The sequence below is a fragment of the Mycena indigotica genome, assembly GCF_014461135.1.
Source record: "Mycena indigotica strain 171206Taipei chromosome Unknown Mind.scaff0009, whole genome shotgun sequence".
Classification (NCBI taxonomy): Eukaryota; Fungi; Basidiomycota; class Agaricomycetes; order Agaricales; family Mycenaceae; genus Mycena; species Mycena indigotica.
This window is the reverse complement of record NW_023503008.1, coordinates 3240512-3267074: the sequence shown is the minus strand read 5'-3', so window position 1 is coordinate 3267074 and position 26563 is coordinate 3240512. Positions and strand designations below refer to the sequence as shown.

Genomic DNA, 26563 nt, shown 5'->3' with positions numbered 1-26563 from the left:
CCAATACCTTGGTACTACCCATGACGGCAATCCAAACCCTTGGATTGCACCCAAGGCGGAGCAAACGCTGGTTTTGCCACACATGTCAGCCCATTTTGACTGCCTCGTAAGCTATGGGAACTCGTTCGCCCGCCCGTTCAACCTCAAGAGATCGAGACCCGACAACTTTCTTGTCGGCCCTACCACCGGCACCTCCCACGTCTCAGGCTTTGGGCATACCTATTTAACGGGGCACAGGAGGTAGTCTCTTTACACACTGGAAATGCGCGACCCATCGGCTGATATGCAACAAGCCACCCACCCTCGACTCCATGTTCGCAACGCCCATGATGCTCATGTTGTATTTGAGGCAGTCAGACAAGGTAGTTCAAGGCTTGGATTATCTGTTAACCTACTCACTATTGTAGGCTTCCTTCGCCCGATTACTCGGCGCCTCGACGAGAAAGAAAAAAGCGTTCTTATCCGATCTGGCGCTGTCTTTGTTTGGGAAGAGTCGGAGAATGCATCTGGTCTCAAACGTTGGACAGGTGAACACTGTCTTGACTTCTCCTTTGGTCTTTTTGGCTTATCACAGGCTAGATGGACGTCTCTGGTCGCAATCTAGAATGCGAGAGGTGTGGAAGTTGCTAATAAACCTTCGAAAATGGACTCACCCTCCCGATAGCCGTACCTCTTTTATGACGAGAAGCTTGGCGATGAGCCAGAGCCTTCTAGTTTTCAAACATTCCGATTCGTCAATGGGCCAACTCGTGGAGTAGCCTCCTCCTCTGCAGTATCTCACCAAGAGCGGAGTGCGAATATCCACCGTGGTCTCGTCAAACAGGCCTACTCCGCGTGGGTTGTTGTTCGACCGAATACCCTGCCGCGCAAATGGCATATCGTTGGTAGGCTTCCCTGCTCGGTTTAGATGAAAATGCCGATTAAGTGTGTTTGCAGCCTACTTTATTCACCAAGATCTTCCTCTAATCCCAACCGTCGATCAAGACATTTGCCTTCGAAGTATCATCGTCCCAAACGGGCTTTATCGGACCGGCAAAGCGCGCGATAGCCTCGATGAGGAGCCGACTGTGGCTCGACCTCTTTCTCGTCGGACTCGTACGGACCTGCCAAGGCCCACTTTACCTTCTATGTTTCCTGAGCTAGATCAGAATGACCAAGAATATGGTGTAATGCCTCTCACAGAAGACCAGCGTCTTATACGTGTACTAAATAGTAGATTCTATTGATTTTTATTGGCCATTTTACCGTAAAAGTTTTGTTCCTGGTTGACTTGCACCAGGGCCCCTTGTTACCGCCTGTTCCCGCCGTCTGCAAACAGCCAAGAGCTGAGTATCCGCTAGCATCTGGACCCACAATCGGAGGAGGCGGGCCGATGACTCTGCCAAATCAGGACTGTGACGCACGTGGGCGAAAAAATGCAGCTCCACACTCGCCCACATTGCTAAAAGTAAGGTCCCGGTTGTGCCTTTTGCAGAAGATTTGCTGAGATGCGTTTCTAGTGTGCGGAATTCTTGGCCTTCTTCTTCACGATTCCTCCATCGATGCCGCTCCTGAAATCTGTGAGGGCCTTTCCCTTCTCCAGCATCGAGGCCAGGATGCGTGTGGTATCGTCACCTGCGGCCCAAAAGGACGTTTCTATCAATGCAAAGCGAATGGGATGGTCCGCGACGTATTCGATAGCGCCTCAATCTCCCGATTGATTGGGGGAATGGGTGTTGGTCATAGTGTGTTCTTTGTCCTGTGTTGCTTGGTCTACTGACCCAGCTATGTTATGCAGCCAGGTATCCAACTGCGGGTAGCTTCAACAACGCCGAAGCCCAGCCATTCTATGTCAACTCGCCCTATGGCATCGTCTTCGCCCATGCGAGTAATCCATCCCTCTTGTGTTTCACCGATTCCAATCGAGCTCTCAGAACGGCAACCTCATAAACACTAGCTCCCTGTTGCAGTATATGGATGCCGTCGCCCATCGCCATATCAACACGTCCTCTGATTCTGAACTGTTGCTTAACATATTTGCTAACAATCTTCAACAAACGGGCAAATTCCGCATCAACGAAGAGGACATATTCACCGCGCTGGGAGGTATGATGCAACAAGTCAAGGGCGCATATGCCTGTGTCGCCATGCTCGCCGGCTTCGGAATCATGGCTTTCCGGGATCCAAATGGTATTCGACCTGTCGGAATGGCACTTCGCAAGTCAGGAAACGGTCATGATTATCTGTTCGCCAGCGAAAGCGTGGTTGCAGATGCTGGTGGCTTCTCTGAATGGAGAGACGTGAAGCCTGGTTCGTTTTCTTCTTACCCCTTTGTACCTATGGCCCACTAATATTGTGTAGGCGAGGCTATCATCATTACTCGAAATGGGGTAAGCCGACGGCAGGTCGCCCCACCTGCGACATTTGCCCCAGATATGTTTGAATACGTATACTTTGCGCGTCCAGACTCGGTATTAGACGGAATCAGCGTGTATCGTAGCCGGATGGCCATGGGAGACGCGCTTGCTGACCAAGTACAACGTGTGCTTGCTGAGAACAATCTCACTGTGGACGTGGTCATTCCCGTACGCTTATTTCGTGTGAACTCGGCCCCTTTTAATCTTAACCTCGTGGATCCAGGTTCCAGACACTTCGCGAGTCGCCGCGCTGAATTTGGCGCAGAAGTTGCAACTGCCTTATCGAGAAGGCTTCATCAAGAATCGTTATGTTGGCCGGACGTTCATCATGCCAGGCCAAGAAATGAGGTTTGTTCTGGTTGAAATCCTGACTGTTAGATGATCATGATTCTTAGGAAGAAAAATGTTCGTCGCAAACTAAACGCCATGGCGTTGGAGTTTGTTGGCAAAAATGTGCTGATCGTCGATGGTAAGGGTTATTTTTCTCTCCAAATGCATGCCTTCCGACCGAGTTCTAGACTCAATCGTTCGCGGTACCACTTCGAAAGAGATCATCCAGATGGCCAAGGATGTTGGTGCCAAAAAGGTCATCGTGGCCAGTTGTGCGCCTCCAATCCGGTATGCCGCTCATTCATAAGCATTTTAAAAACTCAACTATAATCCAGTTATCCCAATGTCTATGGCATCGACATGCCTTCACGAAGGGAACTTGTCGCCTTTGGACGTGACACGAAATCGATAGCGGCAACCATCGGCGCAGACCTTGTCATTTTCCAGTCTTTACCTGACCTCATTGAGTCAGTTCGACAGTTCAACCGGGACATTACAACTCTGGACTGCTCAGTGTTCACTGGAGACTACGTGACAGGCGGTGTTGACGAGGACTATCTCGGTCATCTTGAAAGTCTCCGGGAGGACAACGCTCGTGGCAAAGCAATGGGCATGGTCGACATACCGCCGGCAAACAAGGCTCTAGTCAATGGCATTAACCATCAGCGGGGTAGCAATGATGTTACCTTGGGCTCTGGCGCCCCCATAATCAATGGTTCAGACCATACAGTCGGGTTACACAACTCATATAATACCATTTGAGCTTGTAGATTAGACGTGTACTTGTAACTGTTCATAGAGAGATGTCTGACTAATACTCGTGATCAAAAACCATGACGAGCAAAGCCCAAAATCTCAACGATGGCGGCGCGGAAGGTCTTCACCCTTCCTGTTGGTGATAACCTCCTTCTGCTGACCTTCTCCAAGCACTCCAGGCGCTTCTTCGTTCTCTTGATCCCACAACAGCAGGAGAGAGCCTGGAAAATGTCGCAAAACTGTCCAAAAGACTAGCGGAACTTATTGGGGATGACGGAGGCCAGAGGAACGAGGATGGCCAGGTGCGCATATCTACACCTCGCCTTTATTTTCATTCACTCTTGCCAGCTCTTGAACGATGAGGGTTTGCCGATTATCGAGATAACTGAACAAGTTGACTCTGTTGGATTGACAACTGCTTTACCTGAACCAGCCCCGTTGTCGCTTCAGCCATGGGAAGCTGAGCGTCGCCGACGCGAACGTGATCGTATTCTGGACTTGTTGGAAGAGGAGGAGCGGGCCGAACTCGCGAGAGAAGAACAGTTGGAGCTTGACCAAGAACGAGAAGAGCGCGAGCAGCGTCGGAAGAAGCATGAAGCAGAGTTAGCTGGCTTCAAGGCCATGAAGGAGATGCATAAGCGAATGGGAAAGGCTTTGGTTGGAAAGGCGAAGGAGGATAAACCCGCACCGTCGACATCTAAACCGCAAGTGGAGACAAAACCAACCTCACAAAAGAGCGTCAAATGGGCGAATGCTGAGGTAGCTCCACCGGTACAGAAAAACGGTGGCGTTGTGCTTGGTCGTTCGCGGCCCAACACTCAGGACAGCACGCTTCCTATGCAGGTCAATGTTGTTGAAAGATTCCCCAGCCAGCCATCGCAACAGCCTCCCGATTCTGACGAAGCATCCGACCCTCCAGACTCTGACGACGAATCAAACGAAGAAGGTAGTCTGGCGTCTGACGATGAATTGGCCGACGAAGTTGACTTGGAATTTGCTAACCACCAGCGGGAGGTTGCGCTAGAGTATCACGCAAAGCGAGCGAAAATGACCGAGGCAGCAGCCCAAGCCATGAAAAAAACATCTGCTGAGACAATGGATCCATATATAACGGTTGGTGCACTCTACTCAATCGGTTTCTTGTCTCTCAGACCATATAGGCAGAGGATTCTTCAACTCAGCCTGCCCGAAAATCTGCGCTGTCTCACTTCCAAGCTAATCGTCTTGCAACGGCATATCATGCAGCCACTCCAGCAACTGCCGATGTTCTCCCAGAGGTGAAAGCTCGTACCCTTCAACATGCTATCCGTCTCGGTAAACTTGACGATAACGATCGGTTAGTGGGTGGGGAGGCTGGGGAAAGCGGAAGTGAAGACGATGAAGCGGTAGCTCAGGAAATTATCGAGCTTTTGCAGAAGGGAGAAGTGTTCAATGCCGGGCCCGACGGGATCCATGCTCCAATAGCACAATCGGCAAGTGGCCCTCCTGCGGGTCCACCGCCATCTGCCAGGAAACCACCAGCATCTAAATTCAAACTCTCTCGCGGAGGCCACGCTCCTTCACCTGCCCCAACACCCACACCTCCATCAGAAATGACGAGATCCTCTCCAAAACTTGCTAATACGCCTCCACCGATTCCAAGCTCTTCGGGCGTGATGTCGTCCGTTATCGAGAGGCCTACAACCGGCTTTTCTTCCATGATTGTTGAATCTCCGTCCTTTCCTTCAGGTCCGCAACAACAGAGCGGCCCAACACCGGTCATGTCGTCGACGGTGCCAGAGAAAACACCGGTGCAAAGCCGACGCCCGCAGCAGCCACCGGCGATTGTACGTGCTTCTGATAAACCTGCCAAAGTGTCACGGTTCCTGGCGGGGAGGAACAACTCTGAGAGTACATAAATAGCTTGTATAAAGCATGATGTCATCGCATGTTACCAAACGCGTGACCGCGAAGGCGAAAGGGCTTCTTCGGCCTCCACCATGCAAGCACTATCTCCCCTGCCAGCTACCGAGGAAGACTCTGGCCCTCCGTCGTCAGAGTCAACGCGTTCAACTTCAGCCGATAAGCCTGAGCCTTCCCCAGGTTCACCTGGGAATGTAGTCACTGCACCCCGAATTCGGTGGCCATCCAGCTTGCAATGGGTCCCTGACAACTTTTTCTGGGCTCAAGTCAAACCAGTTATACGCTGCGCCATAGCTGCTTGGATATCTACCGTTCTATTTCTTATACCACCAGTGGAGGCGATGATGGGGCAGGTGAGTGGTAAATTTCGAGTTCTCAGCGATGTGTTGAAATGTCTAGGCTGGATTCTTGATTATCATAGGTCAGCTCACGACAACCAGGCTCCGTTCTCTTTTTTCTCAGGAGACAAACTACTAGTCGCGTTCATGTCGCCTCCATCTGACCCGTTTATGGCTGTTCTGGAACGTGAATTCATGATTTTACTGTTTGTAACAGCGACATGGGCGTAAGTTTCACCCGCACCGTCAATTCACAATAGTAACGTTCTCTCAGATGGAGTTGCCTTGCGATAAAGTTCGCCGATATGGCGCGGGTACACCGTAACCCAGCAGCCTCTTTCGCGGACGCTCTGACGGGTCAGTATATAGAAGCAGCTGTGAGTCTTATTCGTATTCCTTGAAGAGTTGTGTCTTATCGTTTGTTCAGCCGACGGTTATTATCGGAGTTTTTCTCTTCATCGGTACTGCCGTTGTGTTGTTTATTCGTTCTCGAAATGTTTTCAGTCAGCTGTTCGCGTGCATTCTAGGCTGCTTATGTGAGTCCTGTTACATTCGGTGAGCTTGACTCTGTTTAAACTTGAGCTTTTAGGTCTTGGTAAGACTACACTGTCGTTTTTTCCCTTTGCTGACCTGCAACAGACGTTTCGCTAACAACGGCTGTATTCTTCCCCTATCCTTACTATTTGGCATGTCCCATTCTTTTCCATCCTCAAATGTGCTTGTTAATGTTCTCGGTAGGCTGGAAAATCAATTGTGGTTCCAATATCACTTCACTCTGCCGTATCGCTTGTCATGTCCGTGCTCATCTTTCCCCAAACGGTTTCCTCGCAATTTACCACCCGACTTGGGCTGGTTCTTGAACCACTCGTCAAATCGTTCGAGCTTCATCAGGCCATCTTGACCAAAGATCCTTATTCTGCCGACTTTTCCAAGATGGTGACTGATATTTCTGCGTCGGTAGCCAAATCTGAAGCTCGGCTTATTCCCCTCGCTGCATCTGTCAGGCTCCTCGCTAGTGATTTGATATTTTCGCGGTATGCACCACTGGATTTCGTTCAACTGCACCAAACGGCGAAGCGTATGGCAGTCCGAGCGCATGGAATGATCGTGTATTTCAGGGTTGTGGACCCCACCAGAGAAAAGTTCCCCATAACACCTATTGCATCTCGCATCAGCACACCTGCGCCGGCAAGTCCTGCTGTGTCTCGGCCACCATCGCCTCCCCGTACCCCGACTCGAGAAACGGCGGATCTTCCTCACGTGGACGAAGAAGAGAGCCCTACAACACCAACCAAACGCAATCGTCACTCGCATCACTCGCATCATTCTCATCATCACCATCACCATCACCATAATCTTCTCATTCATTCTTTGCACCTGTCTCTGGGGCGGAAGAAAGCCGAGCATGCTGTTGGAGTCTTCGAATCCCAACGGTATTTAGATCTTGAAGCAAACTTGGTTCATCCCGAAGTTGAATCGCATACTAAAGAAACGACGGAGCTTCTTTCTAAATGCTGTACGCCGTTGTTAAAGACGTGTCACGACTCCCTTTTATGGGTCCAAGATTGGCTTCGATATGTTCGACAAGGAACTACTGGACGTTGGATCACTGGTCAAAAGGAACGTGACGCGTTGAAAGCTCGCATCGGTGAGCTCGAAGCTGTGCGGGCCACACTCAACTCTGTGCGAGAACAATTTCGCAATGAAGCCAGGTAGGTTCAAGAGCTTGTGCCAGTCACTCCAATGCCTAATGACGTATTAGACATCTCATCCTTGAGCCCTGGCGTTCTTCCTTTAATTACGATCACGAAAACGAGCACGAAACACCTCCTCATCGACATCTCTTCCACTGCTATGTCTATCAGTACCACCTCCTCCAGATGTCCGCCAATGTGTTGACTATGGTACGAAGTTTTTGGTGCATCAGGAATCATCTGATGAAGGTGTAGCTCGACGAAATCCATAAGATGGAAAAACAGCATAGAACCGAAAAGTTATGGACACCTGCCGCTACCTGGAATGTCGTCAACTGGCACTTTTCCGACTTTGGCCAGGACGAAGAAGACCCGGACAAAGTTATGGGTGTTCCAACAGAAATCGAAGAAGGCGATTTAGGGATGGCCAAAAGGCGCGACCCCGACGCATTACCTCCCAGAAATCATCTGGAATGGGCGATGAACAGGATCTATCTCGCAGTTGCCCAACTTGGGTCGGGTAATACGCTCTATGCAATCAAGGCCGCAACCCTGACAGGTGTGTTTACACTCGCGTGCGTTTCTTAGAAAAGAAATTTTGAAACATTTCAGTCCTCATGTGCCTTCCTTCACTTCTCCGATCCTCTGCCCACTTCGCATATGAAAACAGGTTTGTATGGGGAATTTTCATGGGTCAGGTAACGTTGGCGCGGTTTCGAGGCACGTGTTGGCTTTCTTTATCATTTTATATCATTTCGTGACCTTGATTGCAGGCGACACTGTTTTTGGACTGAGCACCAGAGTTTTGAGCACATTCCTCGGCGGCATTCTCGGTATGGTGATGTGGTCAGTGATTTTTGATCGAATCCCCGAGTCCGAACTGATGCTCTCAGAAGGTACATTTCGTCTGGTTCGGGGCATGGCAATGCGTTTGGTCTTGGAGCACTGTGTGCCGTTTGCTTCCCGTTCTTCTTCTACGGCCGGTTATATTGGCCTGGATTCCCGATGAAAGTCATTATATTTTTTGTGACTGCTATTCTGGTCTGTCGTCCCGTGCACGAGGGCATCTAGACCTCATTAGCTCAACCGTCTATTAGGTCATTGGCTACTCGTACCAAGATGGTCATATTCGGGCCTTGGCGAACCCAGGCTTTGGCTGGGATGTCGCCTGGAGACGGTTCATTATCGTTACCTCGGGAGTAATGGCGGCGGGAGTGTTCTCACTTTTGCCCCCTTCAACGACAATCAGGAAATACGAGCGCACTTCCTTGGCAACCAACACCACAGAACTGGGGACGTTATACTGTGATATCATCTCTTTTGCTAACTCACGACGTGCCGAAACGGACCCCCAAACTATTGTCACGGCTCTGATCGCAATACGGAGTAGAATCTCGCGCTCCATGGCGCTCAAGGGCAACGCGGTATACGAGGTTTGTTGGTTGAACTTCGTCGTCCAGAGTCAACCTATATTGTTGGCCTAGTTTTCGCTAAAGGGCCGCTGGCCAGCCAAACGTTATCACAAAATCATGGAGTTGCAGCAGTCAGTCAATGTTGTTCTCCTCCTGCATCATCTGATTTGATAATGCAGACAACTTGCATATTCGCTTTCTCACTGTACGTATTCTTGCTTGATTGCGTGCGTTGGAAACTGAAACTTTCAGTGATGTCTGTTGTCGAGCACATGGAGCCTGCGTGGACGAGGGCGTTCTTACAAAGGACACGGTTCCTTGACACCGATTTTCAAGGGGACGTGCTTGCGGTCATTAGTATGTACAGACTCTGCCCCAATAGATGCACTACTTATCTAGATACCAGGTATGATTTCGACTGCATTGCGAACAGGTTGTCCTTTACCGCAAATCACTCCGTGTCCTTTGCTTGCCCGCTTCCAGACGCAATATGGTCTTCACGTGATCCACAAGGACTCGGAAGAGGACTACGGCCTTCCACGGCAGTTAACCCTCGACACACTGCAGAACGAGCAGTATCTGAAGTTTTGCGTTGGCGTTGCCACCGCCTACAACATCATAAGCCGACTAGATCGCCTCATGCACCAAGTGAAGGAGATAGTTGGCGAACAGTATCATATTCACAGCGCCGGCCTTCCGCTAGCAACGAGGATGACTACACGTGGAGGCGTAGCTTTGGGTTCAAGGACCAATTCGATACAATTCCGGCCGCCAAATGAGATGGTGTAAAATGTTGTACTTCTGAGTAACCAAATTGTTCTACTAATCGCTCATTCTCACCATTCGTGTTGTTCTTTGTTATCTATTATGCTGGTGAGAATCAAGACTTGGTATTGTTGGATGTCCACCTACCGACAATAACGATTCCGCTTTGCATGAACTCGGGGTGGTCTTCTGTCAAATTTTTGATCCACTCTGCAACATTGCCCGTATAGCCAACGTAGAAAGTGACTCTGGTCAGCGACGGCATTGCCATGAGAGCCGCGATAAGAGAATGCATCGATGGCTCAATCTCTTCAATATTGCCCAGTGTCAACGTCTCCAGGGGAGATGAAATCGTTTGGATGAGTTCCGGGAGAGAATCGCCAATGTCACTTGCCCGTCGGATAGTGAAGTTTTGAAGGCTCGTATTGGGCGATAGCTCAAAGTCTTCCCCTAGACCACGTTGAAAAGAAGTGTGATTAGGAAAAAAAAGCGACGTACACAGCTGCCATTGATCGTCGAATGCGAGTGTGAGGTTATGCAGCTTGTCGCCTGTGGCGGTGATGAGATCGACCCCAGCATTCACATCGCCGGCTTCAGCAGCGAGATCGAGATATAAGGTCGTGAAGTTTCCGGGATGGGCGGCGAGCCAGCGGAGGAACGGCCCGCCGCCGCTTCCGAATTGAGAAGCGGAGCAGTACGATATGTTATCTAAGCCCTCAGGGGGCGTTTTCGTGCCACGATATGGCTCCTGCTCTTCGTTGCTGTATTCGTGACTGGCTTCCTCGATGTCGATGTCGTCCACGCGCAGAGCTGTGAGGACCGGAAAAGCTGCGACCAGGTCCACTAAGTCTGCGAGAGCTTCAAACTTGGAGTACAGTATGTTGAGCTTTGGGAGCGAGGGGAATGCACTCGCAATGACATTCGTCCAGTGAGTATCCCAAGTTGATTCAACAAATTGCCGACAACTATCCAACGTAAGCTCCTTGACGTTGGCGAAGAGTGAGAGGTATGGGAATAGGTGCTCGATGATGGGCAACGGCGCATCTTTGGACATGCGTGTTTCAAGGTTGGTTCTCAGGTCCCCATAAGTGAGTATGTAGAGGTGCTGAACGTAGTTCGCGAAATGCGGAGCTGTCGATCCAAGGAGCTCGCAGATAGGCGCTACATTCTTCTCGTGAATACGGAGAGTCGCGAAGAGGCTTCGTTGGGCTGTGGATGCCCAAGCACGACAAACCAGTGCACAACTGCGAAGTGACCGCAACTCGGTCAGGTTGGCAAGGATTTGGTCGCAGAGCTCATTGGGTAGACGCGGCATCCGTGAAGGCGGCGTGAACGGTGTGGGCAACACGGAGCCATTGTTGAATTCGGGCGGAGTTGTGCTTCGGTGTCACGATCACGGGACGCGTCACACTTACTTCACTCTTGACCAGGACCGCCAACATCCGCAATACAATTCTTCCCCTCATGCAGCGGTCCATTCCAGAAACGTCCGACGCCACCACCATCGCCAGAAGCAGCAAACATATGTGCAATAAGTTGTCGCGTCACAGTGGGAGCAGCCGCCAACGAGTCTAAATCTACCATCTTTCTTCCTACGTAAGTAATTGTCGAAAAAAGATCCCTCATTCCAAGACCGGCATCCTTCTCTCAGCTTACATAACTTGAACCCATGATGGAATAGATTGCCTCAAGTACTTTGTGTGAACTCAACTCGTGCGTCAAGACCGACCAACCGCGCTCCAACTTTCCGCCGGTCTCCCCAGCTCTAAGTCCCACTTCCGATCTCCGGTTCAATAAAGACTTGACAGCAGTCTTGAAACAACACCCCCCATCGCCGTGCACCAGTATAACAAATAGAATACTCGGAATCTCATCGTTTCCGGTGCTTGGTTGGATTTTTTTTGGAAGAAGGCTTCCTGTGAGATATGGTGCGCGCATGTCTGCTCAAACTGCCACTGATGAGACTTACGAGGACCGACTACCGGACGTTATGATGATGAAACTCGGAAACAGAGTGGCCATGTCTGTGAGTATGATCAGCAACCAGCGCTCAGTTGGCTAATTAGATGAGGAGGTCAATATCCTTGAGCAATCAGGGGCAAGAACTAATGTAGTTCTTGTTGGTTCGACGGAGGCCCGCAGAAAGTCTTCTCCTCTCTTCGTTGCGTCTTCGTGCCTCCGTATAACCACAAAATCGAGTGCGTTCGTCGCTCGAGCAATGCGCCGTTTGACTCTGCTCCATTATTCGGCAATCTGATCAGCCAAGTCAACAAATCGACAGTCGCACATTACTAGCACGTTCTTAGCCGACTCAACAAAACTTTAGCGCCACAAGAGAAGACAAGAAGGAAGAGACAAACAACGCTATTCCTCAATCAAGCTAGAACCTGTCATACCCCGCTACGACTCACCAAACTTGAGAAAACTTGAATTTTACTCCACGGTGCACTCCCCAAAAAAAGTCGCGCCATTTTGCTGTGCCTTGCCAGGTAAACAAATAACCAAATAACACGTCGCTTAGCGTCTCGGCCGACGCAAACATCCAGAACTCTCTTGTTTGCCAGAGATCATCCGTGTATCCACTGATGAGGTAATGACAGACTAGTCATTTGTGACATCGGGACCCGCGGACCGTACCTAGACCCCAGAAAGAAAGCGTGGCCGGGCCACGACTGCAACGCACGCAGAAACAGCGTGCATTCACCTCCAGCAAGCAAGCTAGCAATTCGCTAAGATGCGAGGCAGTTCACGTCAAAAGAACGCCAACTAAGGAAGCGAAATGGGCATCAAAGAAGAAGGACCTAATCAGTGGTGGATCGCCTTCTGCCAGTGGATGATGAATAGATTGACAAATAACGGCAACAAACTTAGCACTCGCCCACGGCCACATGTCGTTCTCTTTATGGCGAGCTCCGTCATTTCTGGTTGAACGGTTTCTCTTTCTCTTTCTCTATGCCCCCCAAACCTCCGAATCGTCCCCCCACCGACAAACAACCGGGGAAACATGTCTGTTCCGTAAGAGAATGCCGACGTGCATTCTCAACAGCGGGCCACCTTTCTCGCCACACAAAGACACACACCGGCGAGAGAAACCATGCCTGTCCATTTCCTGGATGTACGACAAGATGTTCACGGGCGGACAACCTGCAACAACAGTGAGCTATTTATTTATTCAACTTTCCTTTGTGTTTGGCCTTGTTCGCTGCGCCGTAGTCAATCCCGAGTAGGAGCTCGGGTTCTCGAATAGAGTCTCCATCCTATCGCCGTCTTACGACTATTAAGCTTTTTCGCTTTCGTCTTCATGCATGGTGCATTAAATTGAACGCTCAATTGAATGCCACTTAAATGCACCCGGGTCGTCTCTTTTCTTCTCCCCTCCCCCCAAGACGTGGCTAACTGACCCATATTAAAGCTATCGCATTCACCTTTCTCCTGGGTCGCGTGGGCGGAACGGTGGACGGAGGGTATTCGCAATTGCTCCCCCGACAAAGAAGCCGCGTTTATCGACGGTCGAACGCTCTCCACCACCGCCGCCAATTTCGCCGCTAGCGCTCGACATGCCCCACAACGACCGCGATCCTGACTCATTCCCCACTCGTTGCCCTTCTTATTCGCCGCCACCGAATTCGCCGCCTCCTCTTGAAGACTCGCGTTTATACTACATGCGTATTGCTCTACAACACGCACCAGTCAAGCGAGAGGAGTCTCCACCTCCCATTTTCATGGCTCCAGACCCGGCCGATTTGGCTGCTGCTATTGCGGCTTATGACTCGGCTTCCGACCCACAAGGTCTAAAGGCGGAGGGCTTGCTGCGTGCTCTAGGGCTGGCTCAAGCGCCTCCCTTGTTGGAAGACGCGCACCCGAACATACCGAAAATCGAGTGGCCACCCAAGATTATGCCGAAACTTGAAGACTATGGTAGCTCGACGGAAACCCCAGAGTTAAATTCGCCCTTGACGACGACGGAGCCCCTCGTGATTAGGAAGCCCATATCGACTCCAACTTCGAATTCATCCTCCTGTGGTCGAATGATTAGTAAGACGCGCAGTCAATCCTTCGCTCTATCCAACGCTGCGTGGCCATCCGCTGTGGGGAGCTCCCATTGCCCTAGTCCCAGTCCACCGCCCCCCGCGCCCCCCGGGATGTTTAGTTCATTGCCGCTGGGAGTCGCCGCACCGCTAGACCCACTGCCGTCTCCCGTCACAGTTCTCAATCACCCGACCGTATCTAGTTCGTTACCTCCGAAAACCAAGGCGAACGAGCCGCCAACAATTGCACCGGCTTCTCACCCACAGCCGTCTAGTTCTGCCAAAAGCGGCAGTCTATTCGTGGCATCCCCCCTCGCACTCGAACTCGCTTATGCCACCGCACCGACTCCAGCCCCCCAACGCGTAAGCGGCTCCCGATTACGAGGGGCATCGATCCTCCCACCGCTCGATACGGGTTTTGATTGGAGAGGCAGGCCTGCCACGCACCCGGACGATCAAAATGACACTGACAGCGTTTTGGGGCCAGAAAGCGAGGACGGCGATACGGATATCGAACCAGACCGTAATGGGATGAAAGGCAACGTTGCTTCGGAGATGCCGGGAATGGAACAGCAGCCTGTGGACAACTCGGAGTTGGAATATGTTGAACCTGAAGACGGGGGTCAATTTCATTATTGGCATGGCGCGTACATGGTTCCGACGGGGGATTATTTGTCCCCGGTGACAACAGAGGCTGAGTATCATTATGTCATAGCCCAGCAGCTTGAACAGGTGATTGGTCTTTTCAACAATTGAATGTCGCTCACTTGTTTAGGAATACCCTGCTGCAGACCCGGACTACGCCGTAAGAGTGCAACCACTCGCTGTGAGATTGAGCTGATCACTTTTTCAGGGCCAACCTGCTCCGAGCTATTCAGTGAGTACACGAGTCCGCACCGCAACACTTTGCTGACTAGTTTCACTCAAGAGTGCCACAGCCTCTTCCACGAATCAGACGCCAAGCGGCCACTCTCACCGCCGAGCGAGTTCAGACGGCACGAGGGCGCAGCGTCGTGGTCATCCGTATGCCACGGGCCGCCGTCTGGGAGAGACCCAATCCATGACATCTCAGACTCCCTCTTCTTCTTTAGCGGCGATGGTGCAACAATGGCAGCCACAACAAGCCCCACCGATTCTTCATGCACCGCGGCCCCTGCGGGGGCGGCCCCGAACCCCGACCAGTTGGAATCACAGAGCTACGCGGAAGACAATTTCATGGCCGCGACGTATACGCCCCCATTGACGGCTGCTTCAAGCTCCAGTGGCGAAAGCACGAGCAGTGGGAGCAGTTGTGCTGAAAGCCCGCAAACACCCTATGCAGAATATGGACACTATGATCACGACTCGGACTACCACCCGGAAAACTTTGCTGCCTGCGACAAAACAACCTACTACCCGACGTATGAGTACTATGATGCAAACGGCTGCCTAAAATCGACATCCAGCGCCGTTTATCAAACAGAAGACTATTATGCCAACGATTCTCCGGTGTCTCCTTTCCCCTTGTACCAGCGGCCTTTCGCAACAAACGAAAAACCAGCAGCTCACCCAGAACAACCGCCCACTGTGACACCCGGCCAATACCTGCACTGGTATGCTGGGACGGCGTCGTAGCCGACTTTTCTCCCGCTTTGCTTGCCATCCTTGCTATCGACTTCTATTTGCATTGTCCTTCGTTCCCGGCTGTATTCACCATCCTTTGGTTGTGTCTGTTTCGTGTAGATACCTTATAGTCCCTACGGTAGCGCTCCTTGCTATAATCCGTTATCCATATATAGATGTACCTACTGCCCTAGCTAATACCCTCTGCCACTGTATCAAAATGTACATTGCTTGACTAGGACTGCCATCACATCGTCACGCAGATTCGTTTCGTTCCTGAACCACCACCAGCCCATCCGTGCGACGATATTCCGGGTATCGGGATCTTTCAAGGCCTGATCTGGTTTGGTGTGGACCAGAAGCTCCAGACTCAAGTTCAGCGAACTCGCTACTTATTGATTAGGTCTACGGAAACGAACGCTTCCGAGTCCTTGCGTAAACGCTTCTCCTCCAAGGACAACGCAAGGAGAGAAAACGGTGCGGCGGCCAACGGCCCAGTAGATTCACGCTAGAACGCGAAGATCAGCCGACGCGGTCACGTGCAGCATCAACAACATCGCTCCAACCTTCATCTTCGACTCACCCGTCAGTTGAATCATGGCTCGACCGAAAACTCTGTGGGTGCAATATCTTGTCCAGCTACGAATTACTCACAAGCAGCCATCCTGCCACGCTCCCCTTCGACCAACCCCCGCCACAGCTGAACCAAAACGATGCCTGGGGCCGGACCCCGTTCTATATCCTCGCGTGGCGCGTGTGGAACAGCGACCTGAGCATATATCCGAACGAATTCGTGCCTGTCGACAAGTATTTTACCAAAGCGTGGTATACGACCCGTCGGAAGCATGGGATCAGCCAACAGTGCGTTTCTCCTCTTCTGCGTCAGTCCCGTGGTTGATGGCTTTACCAGCACGCGACAGCCGTATGTCCTCTGCTCTATACGCCCGGATGAAGAGAGCGACATTCTGTACTTCATTGCCGCGACAAACCGCCACAGATTCGACCTCACGCCCGACTCGCTCGACATCCGCATAACGAAGGAGACGCTGCAGGACATTTATGAGCCGTACGAGCGCGAGCTGGGCGAGCAGCTAACCGATCCTATATGGTACCGTGTTGGCGCTTTCGATGATTCACCGCAATACAACCGGGAGGGCGGCTTAAACTCGAGCAGAAGCCCGTCCGGGTCATGTCGCTAAAGGAAACTTTACAAGGCGTAAGCAATGCTGCGAGCTTCCAACGTTTTCAGTTCGCACTTGTACTGCTATTTGGGAAAAGCTGTATTTGTGTGGACGGGAAACCTTCGGGTTGGTGCGGTACTACGGCAACCGTACTGCTCCAATGTCGCGCCGTTATTACGCGTGGTCCTCCCAATTCTATGAAACCCTCTTCGACAGAACTTTCTTCGCTGCACTCGTTGTTCGCGGCGGGTATCGAGAAGATAATATTTCAAGGCCTACTGCCTGCTTTGGTACTAAAATGACCGCATCCTTGCCTAAACACTTCTGCTCCAAGGACAAGGGTTAAGGTTAGGGTTAGCGTTACAGAGAGATAGATTCTAGAGGGTTAGCACTCAAGCAATCACTAGTACTTACTATATGAATCGTATACTATTCTGCTCGTTTTCTTTCAAGTCAACCAACATCTTAGTATCCTTTCTTCTGACCCGTGAAGACAGTTGTTCACCCAACATCTTGTCGAGTTGGGCTGTGCTACTTGAGGCTGAATTGATGCTCCGTCAATCGAAAGCGACATTCTTTACAGATCCGCAGCAGCAGCTCACTCTCCAACGAGAATTGAATGCCGCCGCCCGCACCGTTTGAAATCACTTGCTTACTCTTGCACCACTCGACGGTATAGCATAGTTTTTACTGTTTCCCAGAGAGCAGTACAAGCAAAGTTCAAGTCCGAATTAGAAGTAACATTGGAAGCTCCGAGTCGTAGTAGCCGGAGATGACGACTTGGAGCAATAGTTATTCGAGTTGGTTCGGTAGCTCCATCCACACCATTTCTCCGCCGTCCACCTACTCCAGCATGCGCAGCCATTGCGTCACTTGCGCGTCGTCGTCCTCTCTCTTGGGTACCTACAACGGCGACCAGATCAGCAAATCATTCATGACTGACTCCATCCCTTACAAACATGTTCAGACTTGAGAACGGCGCCGCCGCTTGCTGTTGTGCGGTGGGAATCTGCATCGGGATCTGGCGGAAAATCAGCAAGTGCAATACCCTCCACAAGCTGCTCACGTTGTAATTAGGCTGGCGCAAAGCGTTGAGATTGGGAAATGCGAAGAAAGGGTTGAAGTTCTGATAAGGAAGCGAGAGAAGAGGGAGTATCTGTTGCTGGAAGAGAGCATTATTGTATGGGTTCAGTGTTTGGAAGCCGTTGAGTTGCTGGTATTGGAGCTGGTTCAATTGTTGTTGTTGCTGGTAGGGGTGGAACTGCGGATATGGCATTGCGTTGAGTTGCTGGTAGGGATGGTTCTGGGCTTGCATTGGATTCGGGAGTGTCTCCTGCAAGTTGAAATTCACAGCAGGCGGTACAGGGACTTGGAACGGGAGCTGGGGTTGTTGTCGAGCATCGTTGGCGTCGGTCTGCGTGAGCAACTGAGCCGCGTTACTGTTCGTAGCGATTTCAGGCGAAAGCAGCGTTGGGCTGGAGGGAACAGAGCTGAGCACGGAAAGAGGGCTTGCGTGACGGACGCGTTTGGGTTTGCGCTTGACATCATTATCTTCATCTTCATCGTCGTCGTCTCTGGTTTTGCGTTTCGCCTTTGCCTTTGTCTTCAAACGCGTCGAAATACCACCGTCCTCGCCTTCTTCTGCTTGCTGTCTTCCCCGCTCGCGCTCTCTCTCACGCATCTTCTGATTGCCCCACCAGCTCCGCACCCACGTTTCCGTCCTGCCAACCGCGCCGTCAGGTCCCAAAAAGTACAGCAACACAACACGCACAGTTTCGTCTCGCGCGCCAATCGCTCCAAGACCTCGCGTGTCAGCTTCATCTGTGGCTTTGCGGCCTCCAGCGCTGTGAAGAGGACGCGCTGCTGCTCCTCATTAGAGTAAACCGCTGGAGGACGCGTCAGTTGCATTTACCCCTTCTGGGGAACAGGCAAGCAGACGTTTCTTCCGGGTCTGCGTCCACGGTGCTTTGGCGGGGTCAGTTGTGTAGATGCTTCGCAAACGCGAACATACCACTGTTCGACATGGAGGAGCAAAGCAGAAGTGTCACACATCCACGTGCGTATGTCACGCGTCTGTTAACGCCCATGCTGGTAAGTAATCTCACTCTCCTAGGCCTTCCTCATCCACAGAACCTCATGCATGACCTGTCGATATACGACCAAGTAAGCCATCCTTCTTGTCGAATCCAAAGTCGAAGTTTATCCCGTCCTCGGTATCTTACTACTAAGTATACCACCGTCCATTCACCCACGGTGACCGTATCACGTGCGTGTGACACTCTCTGCTTTGCTCCATGACGAGGAAAGGTACATATACCTTAGATCGTAGTGCGATTCTGTGGCTAACCGCACACACTTATAGCAACAAGAAAAATCAATGGAAATCCAAAGCCCGGTCCGTCTTCCAGTCTACAAACGTATAACACGAACGAGTTTTGTTGGCAGCCGTCATCTCGACTGAAGCGCAGAAACGGACGCTACTTGCAGCGCTGGAGGCCGCGAAGCCCGATATGACGCTCTCGAACGAGATTGCGGCGGGGCTGGTGCGTGACACGAATTTGTATGTTGTTTGTTTCTGCGTCCAGTTTTGGTGCTGTTGACGACACGATGCAGGACTGACAAATGGATTCGGAACTGGTGGACGCGCCAGAAGTCGGAGGTGAAGTCGAAGGTGAAAAGCGTCAGGACCAGAGCAATGGCCAAAAAGCGCAAGGCTGAGGACTCGGAAAACGACGACGATACTGACACCGACGAGCCCCAGCCGAAACCTAAACGCAAATCCGCCCGCCGCAAAAGTCCTCAGCCTAGCTCTATGCCCTCGAGTCCAACGCTGCTTTCGACCAACATCACTAACAAACACACGAAGCCAACGCCGCAGTTGCAACACACCGACAATCCTGGGCAACAACTACAGTTTCAAATGCTCCCACCGCAATACCAGGTTCATAACCAGCTGCCACTTCCGTACCAACAACTCAACCAGAATACGTTCCATCAACTCAATGCATTGCCATACCCTCAGTTTAACCAAGTCCAATATCCGCCATGCAACGCCTTCAACTGCTGCAACAATGCTCTCCTCCACCAACAAATGCTTCCGCAGCCTGCCCACAATGTCCTCCCGCTTCCCTACAATTACTCTCAGCCCCCTCCGTTTGACGTCTTCTACAATAATTTCCCAAACTTGGATGTTTTTCAACAGCCATTCCAGTCCGGTTCCAACGTGAGGACCTATGTAGCTCGGCGGGTATGGCGTCATTCTTTCTGATGCCTCTTTCAACAGACGCCCATGAGATACATTCCTAACGCTGAACAACAACAACAAGGTGCCACGCTCTCGCAGCTGAATATGCTTGTTGGTGCATTTTGTTCGACTGACTATTTATTGTTGATCCCATATTCAGGTGGCTAAGCAGGAGGAAGACGACGACGCGGCGGTGGCCCGTTGGCTACTAGCGCTAGAGGCGGCAGAGAGGCAAAGTTGATCCAAAGCAATGCTGCAAGCTTCAAACATTATGCTATTTCGCACTTGTGCTGTTATCTGGGAACATAGAACCATGCTTTCTTATCAAAACCTCGCTCACCACCTCTTGCACGATTACCTGAATCTCGAGGGCTAGTCCCATTCCAATGTGAACTTTCTGAACCTTCTTCTCAAATTTCTATGATGCACATCCCTGCCGCAGACGCAGAGCAACAAGCTGCGACTTGGTACGCGCTGTCGGGTCAGCACATATGCTCGTAAGGCGATATCGAAGCAGTCGTGAATAATATGCTGATCTGCAAGCATGCTACGTGGCACAGCGTTGATTTTCTGGAGGCCTTTCCGACTCTCTGCTTCAATGTGCATAGCTTGCCATAGCGCCTGCGGCGAGTGGTCAACCTCTTTGAGACTCGCTCTTCAAATATATTTAAATCCATCCGGCCAACACTCTTCTCTCCTTACAACTTAAAGCCGACATATGTACGACTCGCAAAGTTCGCCATGCTTGGACCCCATAGTCAAAAATGCTGTACGATGGGATGCGCAGCGACAAACCACCTGGATGATGGTTTCGCGTCAAGCGCTGTCTTTGACGTTGTACCTTGAACCGCGGTGTCAGCTCAGAAGTGCGATTGTGAATGGACAGGCGGGAAACACCGATTCCCTTAAATCCCAGGCTGGTTTTTCCAGAGCGAGTGAGAGAAGAAACAGGATTGATTGGGCCATATGAGTGTTCAGAAGGTATAGGCGAAGGTGGCGAGGTGGCGGAGGTCTAAGATCGCACAGATGCCGATAGTGGCGCTGGTAGCGGAGCGGTGGCGAGAGTTTTAGCAGAACTTAAAGGCCAGGGCATTGATGGAGGTTACGTTCAAGTTGGCCACTGTCTAGTGCCAAAACATTGGTTTGCAAGCCTGGACCAGCAAGGGCGATTGAGCAAAACAAACAAGCAGTGCTGTCACGTGGTCGTTTGTTCTTAACAATCAACTCTCATTCTGTTTCCTCAACACCTTATTCATGACCCGTAGACTCAAGACAAAGTAGGCCTTCCTTCTCGTCGAACTGACGCCTTCATCGCGCACTGTGTAGGTTTCCGACTACCCGTCCGTTCACCGACCCGCCTCCAATGCTAGACGAGCGCGTCGCGGAGGGTGTAACCCCGACGTATATTCTCGCGTGGAAGATTAACCGGCGGGAGTTGTACATTACGCCAAAGCTGTACCAGAATGTGGACGCTGCATATGTGCGGTGCTGGGAGAAGCGCCTCGAGAAGGAGGGCATCAAGCCCCTATCGTGCGTGGCTCTTGTTCAATGCTCACAATGTTTGCTGATAACATTAACGCAGCGTGAGCCGGGTGTGGTTGGAAGAGTGCATATACGAGGACGACGATTACGACACGTTCTACTTCCTTGCCGGCACCAACCACTTCAAGTACGATCTTACGCTGAAACCGGGCTGTCGCGATGTGCGCCTTGCAAAGGCGGCGTTTCTGGATGTGTGGGAGCCGTTTGACAAGACGACCGACCCGGGTGACCCGGTGTGGTACCGCATGGGCCCGTATTACAACGACTCGGAGGAGAAGATTATCGTCCCAGAGATCGCAAGCAGCAGTTGTTAGTGTCGGGGTCCATCCACAAGTTACAAACTACATAAGGGATAGCAGTAAGGAGGCATCGGTCTTCAATATACTTGAAGCAGGTACAGAAGCCTTATCCAGCGAGTCCTTGCATGCTAAAACAAAACTTGAAATTGACCAGAATCCTTCAAGCAACTGCAATACCCACAGCTCAACCAAGTTTAATATTGACAACATGATAGAATACTGTCGAGCAAGATTAAGACGCGGTTGTGGCAGCGACCACGTCCTGCCTCCGATGCATTTCTCAGATGTGTGACATACTCACGTGTGCGTGACACTTTTGCTCTCCTCTTCCATCGCCATGCCGGACAGTGGCAAGTGCTCGCGTTTGCAATGCGTTTACATAGCTGATCCCGCGAAGAGCTGTCGATACCCGTTTGTTTGCCTGTTACCGCGACGAGAAACGCAGCTGACGCGTCCTGCAGCGGTTTTCTCGAATGAGGAGCAGCGGCGCTAGAGGCCGCGAAGCCGCAGATGAAGCTCACGCCCGATATTTTGACGCGATTAGTACGCGAGACGAAGCTGTGCGTAGTCATCCTTGTCCGTGTTGGTTTTGACCAGATGGCAGGACGAAAACGTGGGTGCGGAACTGGTGGGGCAGGCGGAAGCAGCGTGGGAGAGAGCTCGAGCAGCACGAACAGCAAGTAGAAGACAATATCTCGACGCGTTTGAAGACGAAGGCAAAGGCGAAACGCAAAGCCAGAGAAGATGACGATTACGATGGATCGCCAGTCAAGCGCAAACGCAAACACATTCGTTACGCAAGCCCTCTTACTGAGCTTAGCTCCAGCCCGACGCTACTTTCGCCTGAACTCACAGCTCAATTCGACGCCAACGACGCTCGACAACAACCCCAGCTCCAGTTTCAAGTCCCTGTACCGCCTGCTATCAACTTCAACTCGCAGGAGCCACTTCCGCCAGCCCAGAACCATCCCTACCAGCAACTCAACGCAATGCAGCTCAACCCCTACCAGCAATTGAATCAGCTCCAACTCCAAACACTGAACAATGCTCTCTTCCAGCAACAGATGCTCTCTCTTTTCAACCCTTTCTTCGCATTTCCTAATCTCAGTCAGCCTAACTACAATGTGAGGAGCTTGTGCAAGGTCTAATGCTTTCTGACTTTTCCCCCAGATTCCCATTCTTACCGCAGAACAACAACAGCAACAGCACGCGGCGGGTATGAACATGTTTGTAAGGATTCGACGCAGTCTTGAGTGATTTTCTCATGTGGTTTAGGACGACGTGATGCAATGGCTGCGTATGCTGGAGTAGGCGATGTGCTTGTATTGTTACCGCGACTGAAAGAAACTACTTGGCTCTAACAACTACTGCTTGCTAATTCCGGCACGATGACTTCCTCCTCCTCGTTGTCGTACGCGCCCATGCGGTACCACACCGGGCCACCGGGGTCGGTTGTCTTGTCAAACGGGTCCCATACATCCAGAGACGCCGCCTTTGCATCGCGACAGCCCGGTTTCAGTGCAATATCGTACTTGAGGTGGTTAGTACCAGCGAGGAAGTAGAACGTGTCGTAGTCGTCGTCCTGATAGATGCACTTGGCCACCCACACCCGGCTCACGCTGCGTCATCAAAAAGTGAAGGAGAAGAACGCACGACAATGTCTTCCTTGCCGGTACAGCTTCGACGCGCTGCACAGCTTCCGGCGGTCGATCTTCCACGCGAGGATGTCAATGTGGGTGGCGGGGAGCTAGTGAGCGGCGGGCACGGGCACGGGCACGAGCACGGGCCGGTATCCGATACGGGGCATACCGTGTCTTGCGCCGGCGGGCCATCGAGTCGGAGGGAAGGAGATTGCGCTGACATAAGGATGGCGTGACCGCGAAATTTGTTCTCGCACTCTGCGCAGCAGTAAGTACCACTTGCGTCGTCGTCGGGTATGACGCCAGTGGAGACGTCGACGGAGACAGAAATCGGATGCTTTTTTTAGAATGTATCGCATGATATTTCTAGCCGCCGTCTGTGGCTTCTTCTCTTCTCCCAACATGTCCTCGAGCAACAACATCTCGCCCTCCTCTGCGCTCTACCGTGTGTCTTTCTCTCCCTTCTCGTGCTGACTAACCGGGATGCCAGAATACGCGATCCCGGCCGGGCTGTTCCTCGTCGGGGCCGTGACACTCGCGTTCTACTTCCGGTCACGCGCGAACGCGCAGGAGGCTAGGGAGCGCGCGGTGATGCGGGCCGGCGGGATCCGCGTGGGCGTGCGCGGACAGGACGACGACGAGGACCAGGGGCCCAGGCCGGTGCTGGTTGACGCGTATTTGTCATCAGCGGGAGAGGGAGCGGGTGGGTGGGAGCGGGTTATGGTGAGTTGGTTGTGGTTTGGTCTGAGGCGATAGCTGATGGGGGTGGTAGCCGTTGGCGACGAGTGTGACGCGTTACACGGCGGCGGACAGCAAGGACAGCGCGGGCGGGTCAGCCCCGACAAGGGTGCGTGTGGGAGTGGTGGTCGTAATGCCCGCGCCACATGACGACGACCCGCTGCCACAACTCGAACTAGGACTGCTCGAGACAGAGTTGCTGCCCACGCCTGCTCTTACTCCCGGCACCCCGCCATGTGCTTCGACCTAGGCAAATACTAGAGTGGGGCCAAAGTCAAGTCATCTGGGAGTGCGTTTGTGTCCCGGAGACTGATGGCTACAGCTTATCCGACACCACAACAACGGAATGACGACGACAACGAGCTGCAGCCCCAGCTGGAGATTTCTACACGAGCCCACGCCTGCTCCCGCGCTTTGAGCAGCATTGAATCGCGCTATTCTTGGCTTTAATACCGGTACAGTGTGTTGGGTGGTTATAATGGAGTGCGTGTTTGGTTTGCCAATGCGATGCATAAGGATAGCTGATGAACGTGCTAGTTAATGATTGTAAAACCGTATATGACTTCACCAGAACGATCCCAATACATAGTGGGCGTGTCCTGTAGGATATGGTATACTCCGACTCTGCTCGCGCTACTTGCGGCATCGCTGTTGGACACCTCTGCCTCACTTGCTCGACTGGGACTGATTCCCAGGTAAATCACCTCGTAGGCAAGCTTGTCGAAGGGTCAAAGGGAGGTCGGGAGGCAGAAGCGGGGGTGGTATGTGCTGACTGTCGAATGAGCGCTCTCTCACAACAAAAAGGAACAGAGGACGCACCGAGAGCCCTCTCTTTCCACGCAGTTCCCGGTCTATTCACAACCTGGACCTGGAGACCGTTGATTTGCAGAGTACGGCTGTGGTGCTTGAAGATGGTGATGGTTTGGAGTGATAGAAGATATGAACGGGGTTCGGCGGCAGACAGGCAGAATCGGGAAAGCGCTGGTGGTCGTGGTGGTTGGTAGAAGAGGCGATTCGCGGTCTGTCACGGCAACAAACGCTGTGTCATGTCCAGAATGTGTGCTTGAATATCCTCAGGCTTTAGGTTTGGACATTCTGTGGGATGCTGTGATATTTATCCTAGGACCACAACAAGGACATACATGTATCCTACAAGATGAGGATATCTATCCTGCAGGACGGGCTGCTAGCCTACAGGATAGACCCATCCCACAGGACGCGCAATGCCCATGATCGCTCTCATATGACTGGCGAAGGAACATTCGCCGCGGGAACCGCTAAACCCGTCAACACCCACGCTCGGCCCGAGCATCAAGCCAGATTAATCGCTTGCTCCTGACTCCCATGGCCCACCCTCCCGCCCCACCGCCAACACGCTATTTCGGCTACGGCAGCAACCTCTGGATCCACCAAATGGACACGCGCTGCCCGGGCAACACCCTCCTCGGAGTCGCCTTTCTGCGGGACTGGTATAAGCAGCCCCCACCCATTTTATTATCTAATACTAATACTCTACAGGCGGTGGATAATCAACACCCGGGGGTACGCCACGATCGTGCCCTCCCCGGACTCCGTCGTGTACGCGCTGCTCTACACGCTCACCGCCGCGGACGAGGCCGCGCTCGACCGCTCCGAGGGCGTCCCGCGGTCGTACGTAAAGCAGACGCACCCCGTCACGCTCGTCGGCCCCGACGGGTCACACAGCACCACCCTCGACGCGCTCGTGTATGTCGATGTGCAGCGCACGCGCGAGGGCCCGCCGAAGCCCGAGTACGTACACCGGATCAACAGCGGGATCTGCGACGCGGTGCGGGCCGGCGTGCCGGAGGAGTATGTGCGGGAGTGTCTGCGGCCGTTTATCCCGGAGGAACAAGAGAAAGCATTGGGCAGGCCGGTGGAGGCGGGGGGCGTTGGCGGCGGCGTTGGGAAGGCTGGGGTGAAGAGCCAGCAGCCAGTATTGACTTGCATGCGATCTGCTTCTTCATTTCTAGTTATACAGGCCTGTGTTCTATCCATAATGCTACAGTGTCCGTTTTTGTTGTGCCTTGTTTTTTATGTCCGGGCGAGCTGTGGGAGCTGTGCCTCGGCGTCACGGTCCGAGTCCTTCTCCTTGTCGACGTCATAGCCATAGCTGCTGAACCGCACCAGCAAGTCCTCCACATCAAGCTCCGCGGCATAGCTCCCCGCCGTGATCCTCGCATACATCTGTAACAGCACCACCCCGCCAGCAGCCGCCACGGGTATGATGGCCAGTGCGCCGTGGAGGCCATAGCCACGGGTATGGGCGGTGCAGAACTGCCCGATGAGTCGGCTGTTTGTCTGCCCCAGACACGTGTAGATTGGCGGGGTAGCCGGCCCCGGGCCGGAGCGTGCTGAGGAGCGTCCCCGGCGAGGGCGAGTAAGGGCAGGGGCAGCGCGAGGAAGAGCAGCCGGGAGGAGAGCCCGGCGAGCGACCGGCGGCGGGTGGCCCCGGCGATCAGACTGGGACGTAGTTAGTTTACCGGAGATAAGATAGCACTGCTACTCACCCGGGGACGGAGAGCAGGAAGACGACGGTGAACGTCGCGGCCTGGAAGAAGAGCGCTGCGGGGCCGCCCGGGGAGCGGGTGCGCCCGGAGCCAGCCGACCTCGACCCAGCTGCCCACTGTGCCCGCGCCGGACGAGCGCAGCGTTTGGCTCCTCGGAGCGCTACACCT

At 52.5% G+C, this 26563-nt stretch overlaps 10 protein-coding genes across 10 annotated transcripts; 8 read left to right on the top strand and 2 right to left on the bottom strand.

Moving 5' to 3' along the window:
- Window positions 1–262: 262 nt before the first annotated feature.
- On the top strand, window positions 263–3488 carry MIND_01079100 (uncharacterized protein; the record flags this gene model as incomplete). The annotated part of the gene is made up of 15 exons (XM_037367364.1): window positions 263–362; window positions 408–527; window positions 580–614; window positions 665–884; window positions 937–1095; window positions 1341–1447; window positions 1500–1599; window positions 1650–1724; window positions 1778–1863; window positions 1914–2289; window positions 2341–2564; window positions 2620–2744; window positions 2792–2865; window positions 2915–3014; window positions 3062–3488. 15 exons carry the CDS (start codon window positions 263–265, stop codon window positions 3486–3488), a joined length of 2328 nt encoding a protein of 775 aa, XP_037216758.1.
- A 71-nt stretch (window positions 3489–3559) lies between these two features.
- Window positions 3560–5380, top strand: MIND_01079000 (uncharacterized protein; the record flags this gene model as incomplete). Its single annotated transcript, XM_037367363.1, has 4 exons — window positions 3560–3602; window positions 3654–3784; window positions 3831–4595; window positions 4643–5380. The coding sequence occupies 4 exons, from the start codon at window positions 3560–3562 to the stop codon at window positions 5378–5380; spliced, it is 1677 nt and encodes a 558-aa protein (XP_037216757.1).
- An 81-nt stretch (window positions 5381–5461) lies between these two features.
- MIND_01078900 (uncharacterized protein) lies at window positions 5462–9617 on the top strand (the record flags this gene model as incomplete). Its single annotated transcript, XM_037367362.1, has 19 exons — window positions 5462–5737; window positions 5784–5805; window positions 5847–5949; window positions 5997–6099; window positions 6150–6258; window positions 6312–6317; window positions 6362–6381; window positions 6461–7238; window positions 7287–7434; window positions 7485–7626; window positions 7672–7975; window positions 8029–8142; window positions 8190–8262; window positions 8313–8457; window positions 8514–8849; window positions 8901–8959; window positions 9008–9033; window positions 9081–9185; window positions 9235–9617. 19 exons carry the CDS (start codon window positions 5462–5464, stop codon window positions 9615–9617), a joined length of 3252 nt encoding a protein of 1083 aa, XP_037216756.1.
- A 47-nt stretch (window positions 9618–9664) lies between these two features.
- On the bottom strand, window positions 9665–10935 carry MIND_01078800 (F-box domain-containing protein; the record flags this gene model as incomplete). The annotated part of the gene is made up of 3 exons (XM_037367361.1): window positions 10092–10935; window positions 9741–10043; window positions 9665–9690 (listed from the first exon to the last, which is right to left on the bottom strand). The coding sequence occupies exons 1-3, from the start codon at window positions 10906–10908 to the stop codon at window positions 9665–9667; spliced, it is 1146 nt and encodes a 381-aa protein (XP_037216755.1). The 5' UTR covers window positions 10909–10935.
- Window positions 10936–12545: 1610 nt separating this feature from the next.
- On the top strand, window positions 12546–15235 carry MIND_01078700 (Nrg1-like zn-finger transcription factor; the record flags this gene model as incomplete). Its single annotated transcript, XM_037367360.1, has 6 exons — window positions 12546–12748; window positions 13006–14353; window positions 14397–14426; window positions 14475–14498; window positions 14560–14644; window positions 14694–15235. 6 exons carry the CDS (start codon window positions 12546–12548, stop codon window positions 15233–15235), a joined length of 2232 nt encoding a protein of 743 aa, XP_037216754.1.
- Window positions 15236–15820: 585 nt separating this feature from the next.
- MIND_01078600 (uncharacterized protein) lies at window positions 15821–16422 on the top strand (the record flags this gene model as incomplete). Its single annotated transcript, XM_037367359.1, has 3 exons — window positions 15821–15840; window positions 15884–16084; window positions 16134–16422. The coding sequence occupies 3 exons, from the start codon at window positions 15821–15823 to the stop codon at window positions 16420–16422; spliced, it is 510 nt and encodes a 169-aa protein (XP_037216753.1).
- Window positions 16423–17247: 825 nt separating this feature from the next.
- MIND_01078500 (uncharacterized protein) lies at window positions 17248–18428 on the bottom strand (the record flags this gene model as incomplete). Its single annotated transcript, XM_037367358.1, has 6 exons — window positions 17248–17307; window positions 17360–17425; window positions 17471–18125; window positions 18176–18290; window positions 18343–18369; window positions 18416–18428. 6 exons carry the CDS (start codon window positions 18426–18428, stop codon window positions 17248–17250), a joined length of 936 nt encoding a protein of 311 aa, XP_037216752.1.
- Window positions 18429–20902: 2474 nt separating this feature from the next.
- On the top strand, window positions 20903–21504 carry MIND_01078400 (uncharacterized protein; the record flags this gene model as incomplete). The annotated part of the gene is made up of 3 exons (XM_037367357.1): window positions 20903–20925; window positions 20975–21178; window positions 21231–21504. 3 exons carry the CDS (start codon window positions 20903–20905, stop codon window positions 21502–21504), a joined length of 501 nt encoding a protein of 166 aa, XP_037216751.1.
- A 1973-nt stretch (window positions 21505–23477) lies between these two features.
- MIND_01078300 (uncharacterized protein) lies at window positions 23478–24117 on the top strand (the record flags this gene model as incomplete). Its single annotated transcript, XM_037367356.1, has 3 exons — window positions 23478–23574; window positions 23620–23852; window positions 23902–24117. The coding sequence occupies 3 exons, from the start codon at window positions 23478–23480 to the stop codon at window positions 24115–24117; spliced, it is 546 nt and encodes a 181-aa protein (XP_037216750.1).
- Window positions 24118–25211: 1094 nt separating this feature from the next.
- MIND_01078200 (uncharacterized protein) lies at window positions 25212–25885 on the top strand (the record flags this gene model as incomplete). The annotated part of the gene is made up of 3 exons (XM_037367355.1): window positions 25212–25336; window positions 25386–25803; window positions 25859–25885. The coding sequence occupies 3 exons, from the start codon at window positions 25212–25214 to the stop codon at window positions 25883–25885; spliced, it is 570 nt and encodes a 189-aa protein (XP_037216749.1).
- Window positions 25886–26563: the final 678 nt, after the last annotated feature.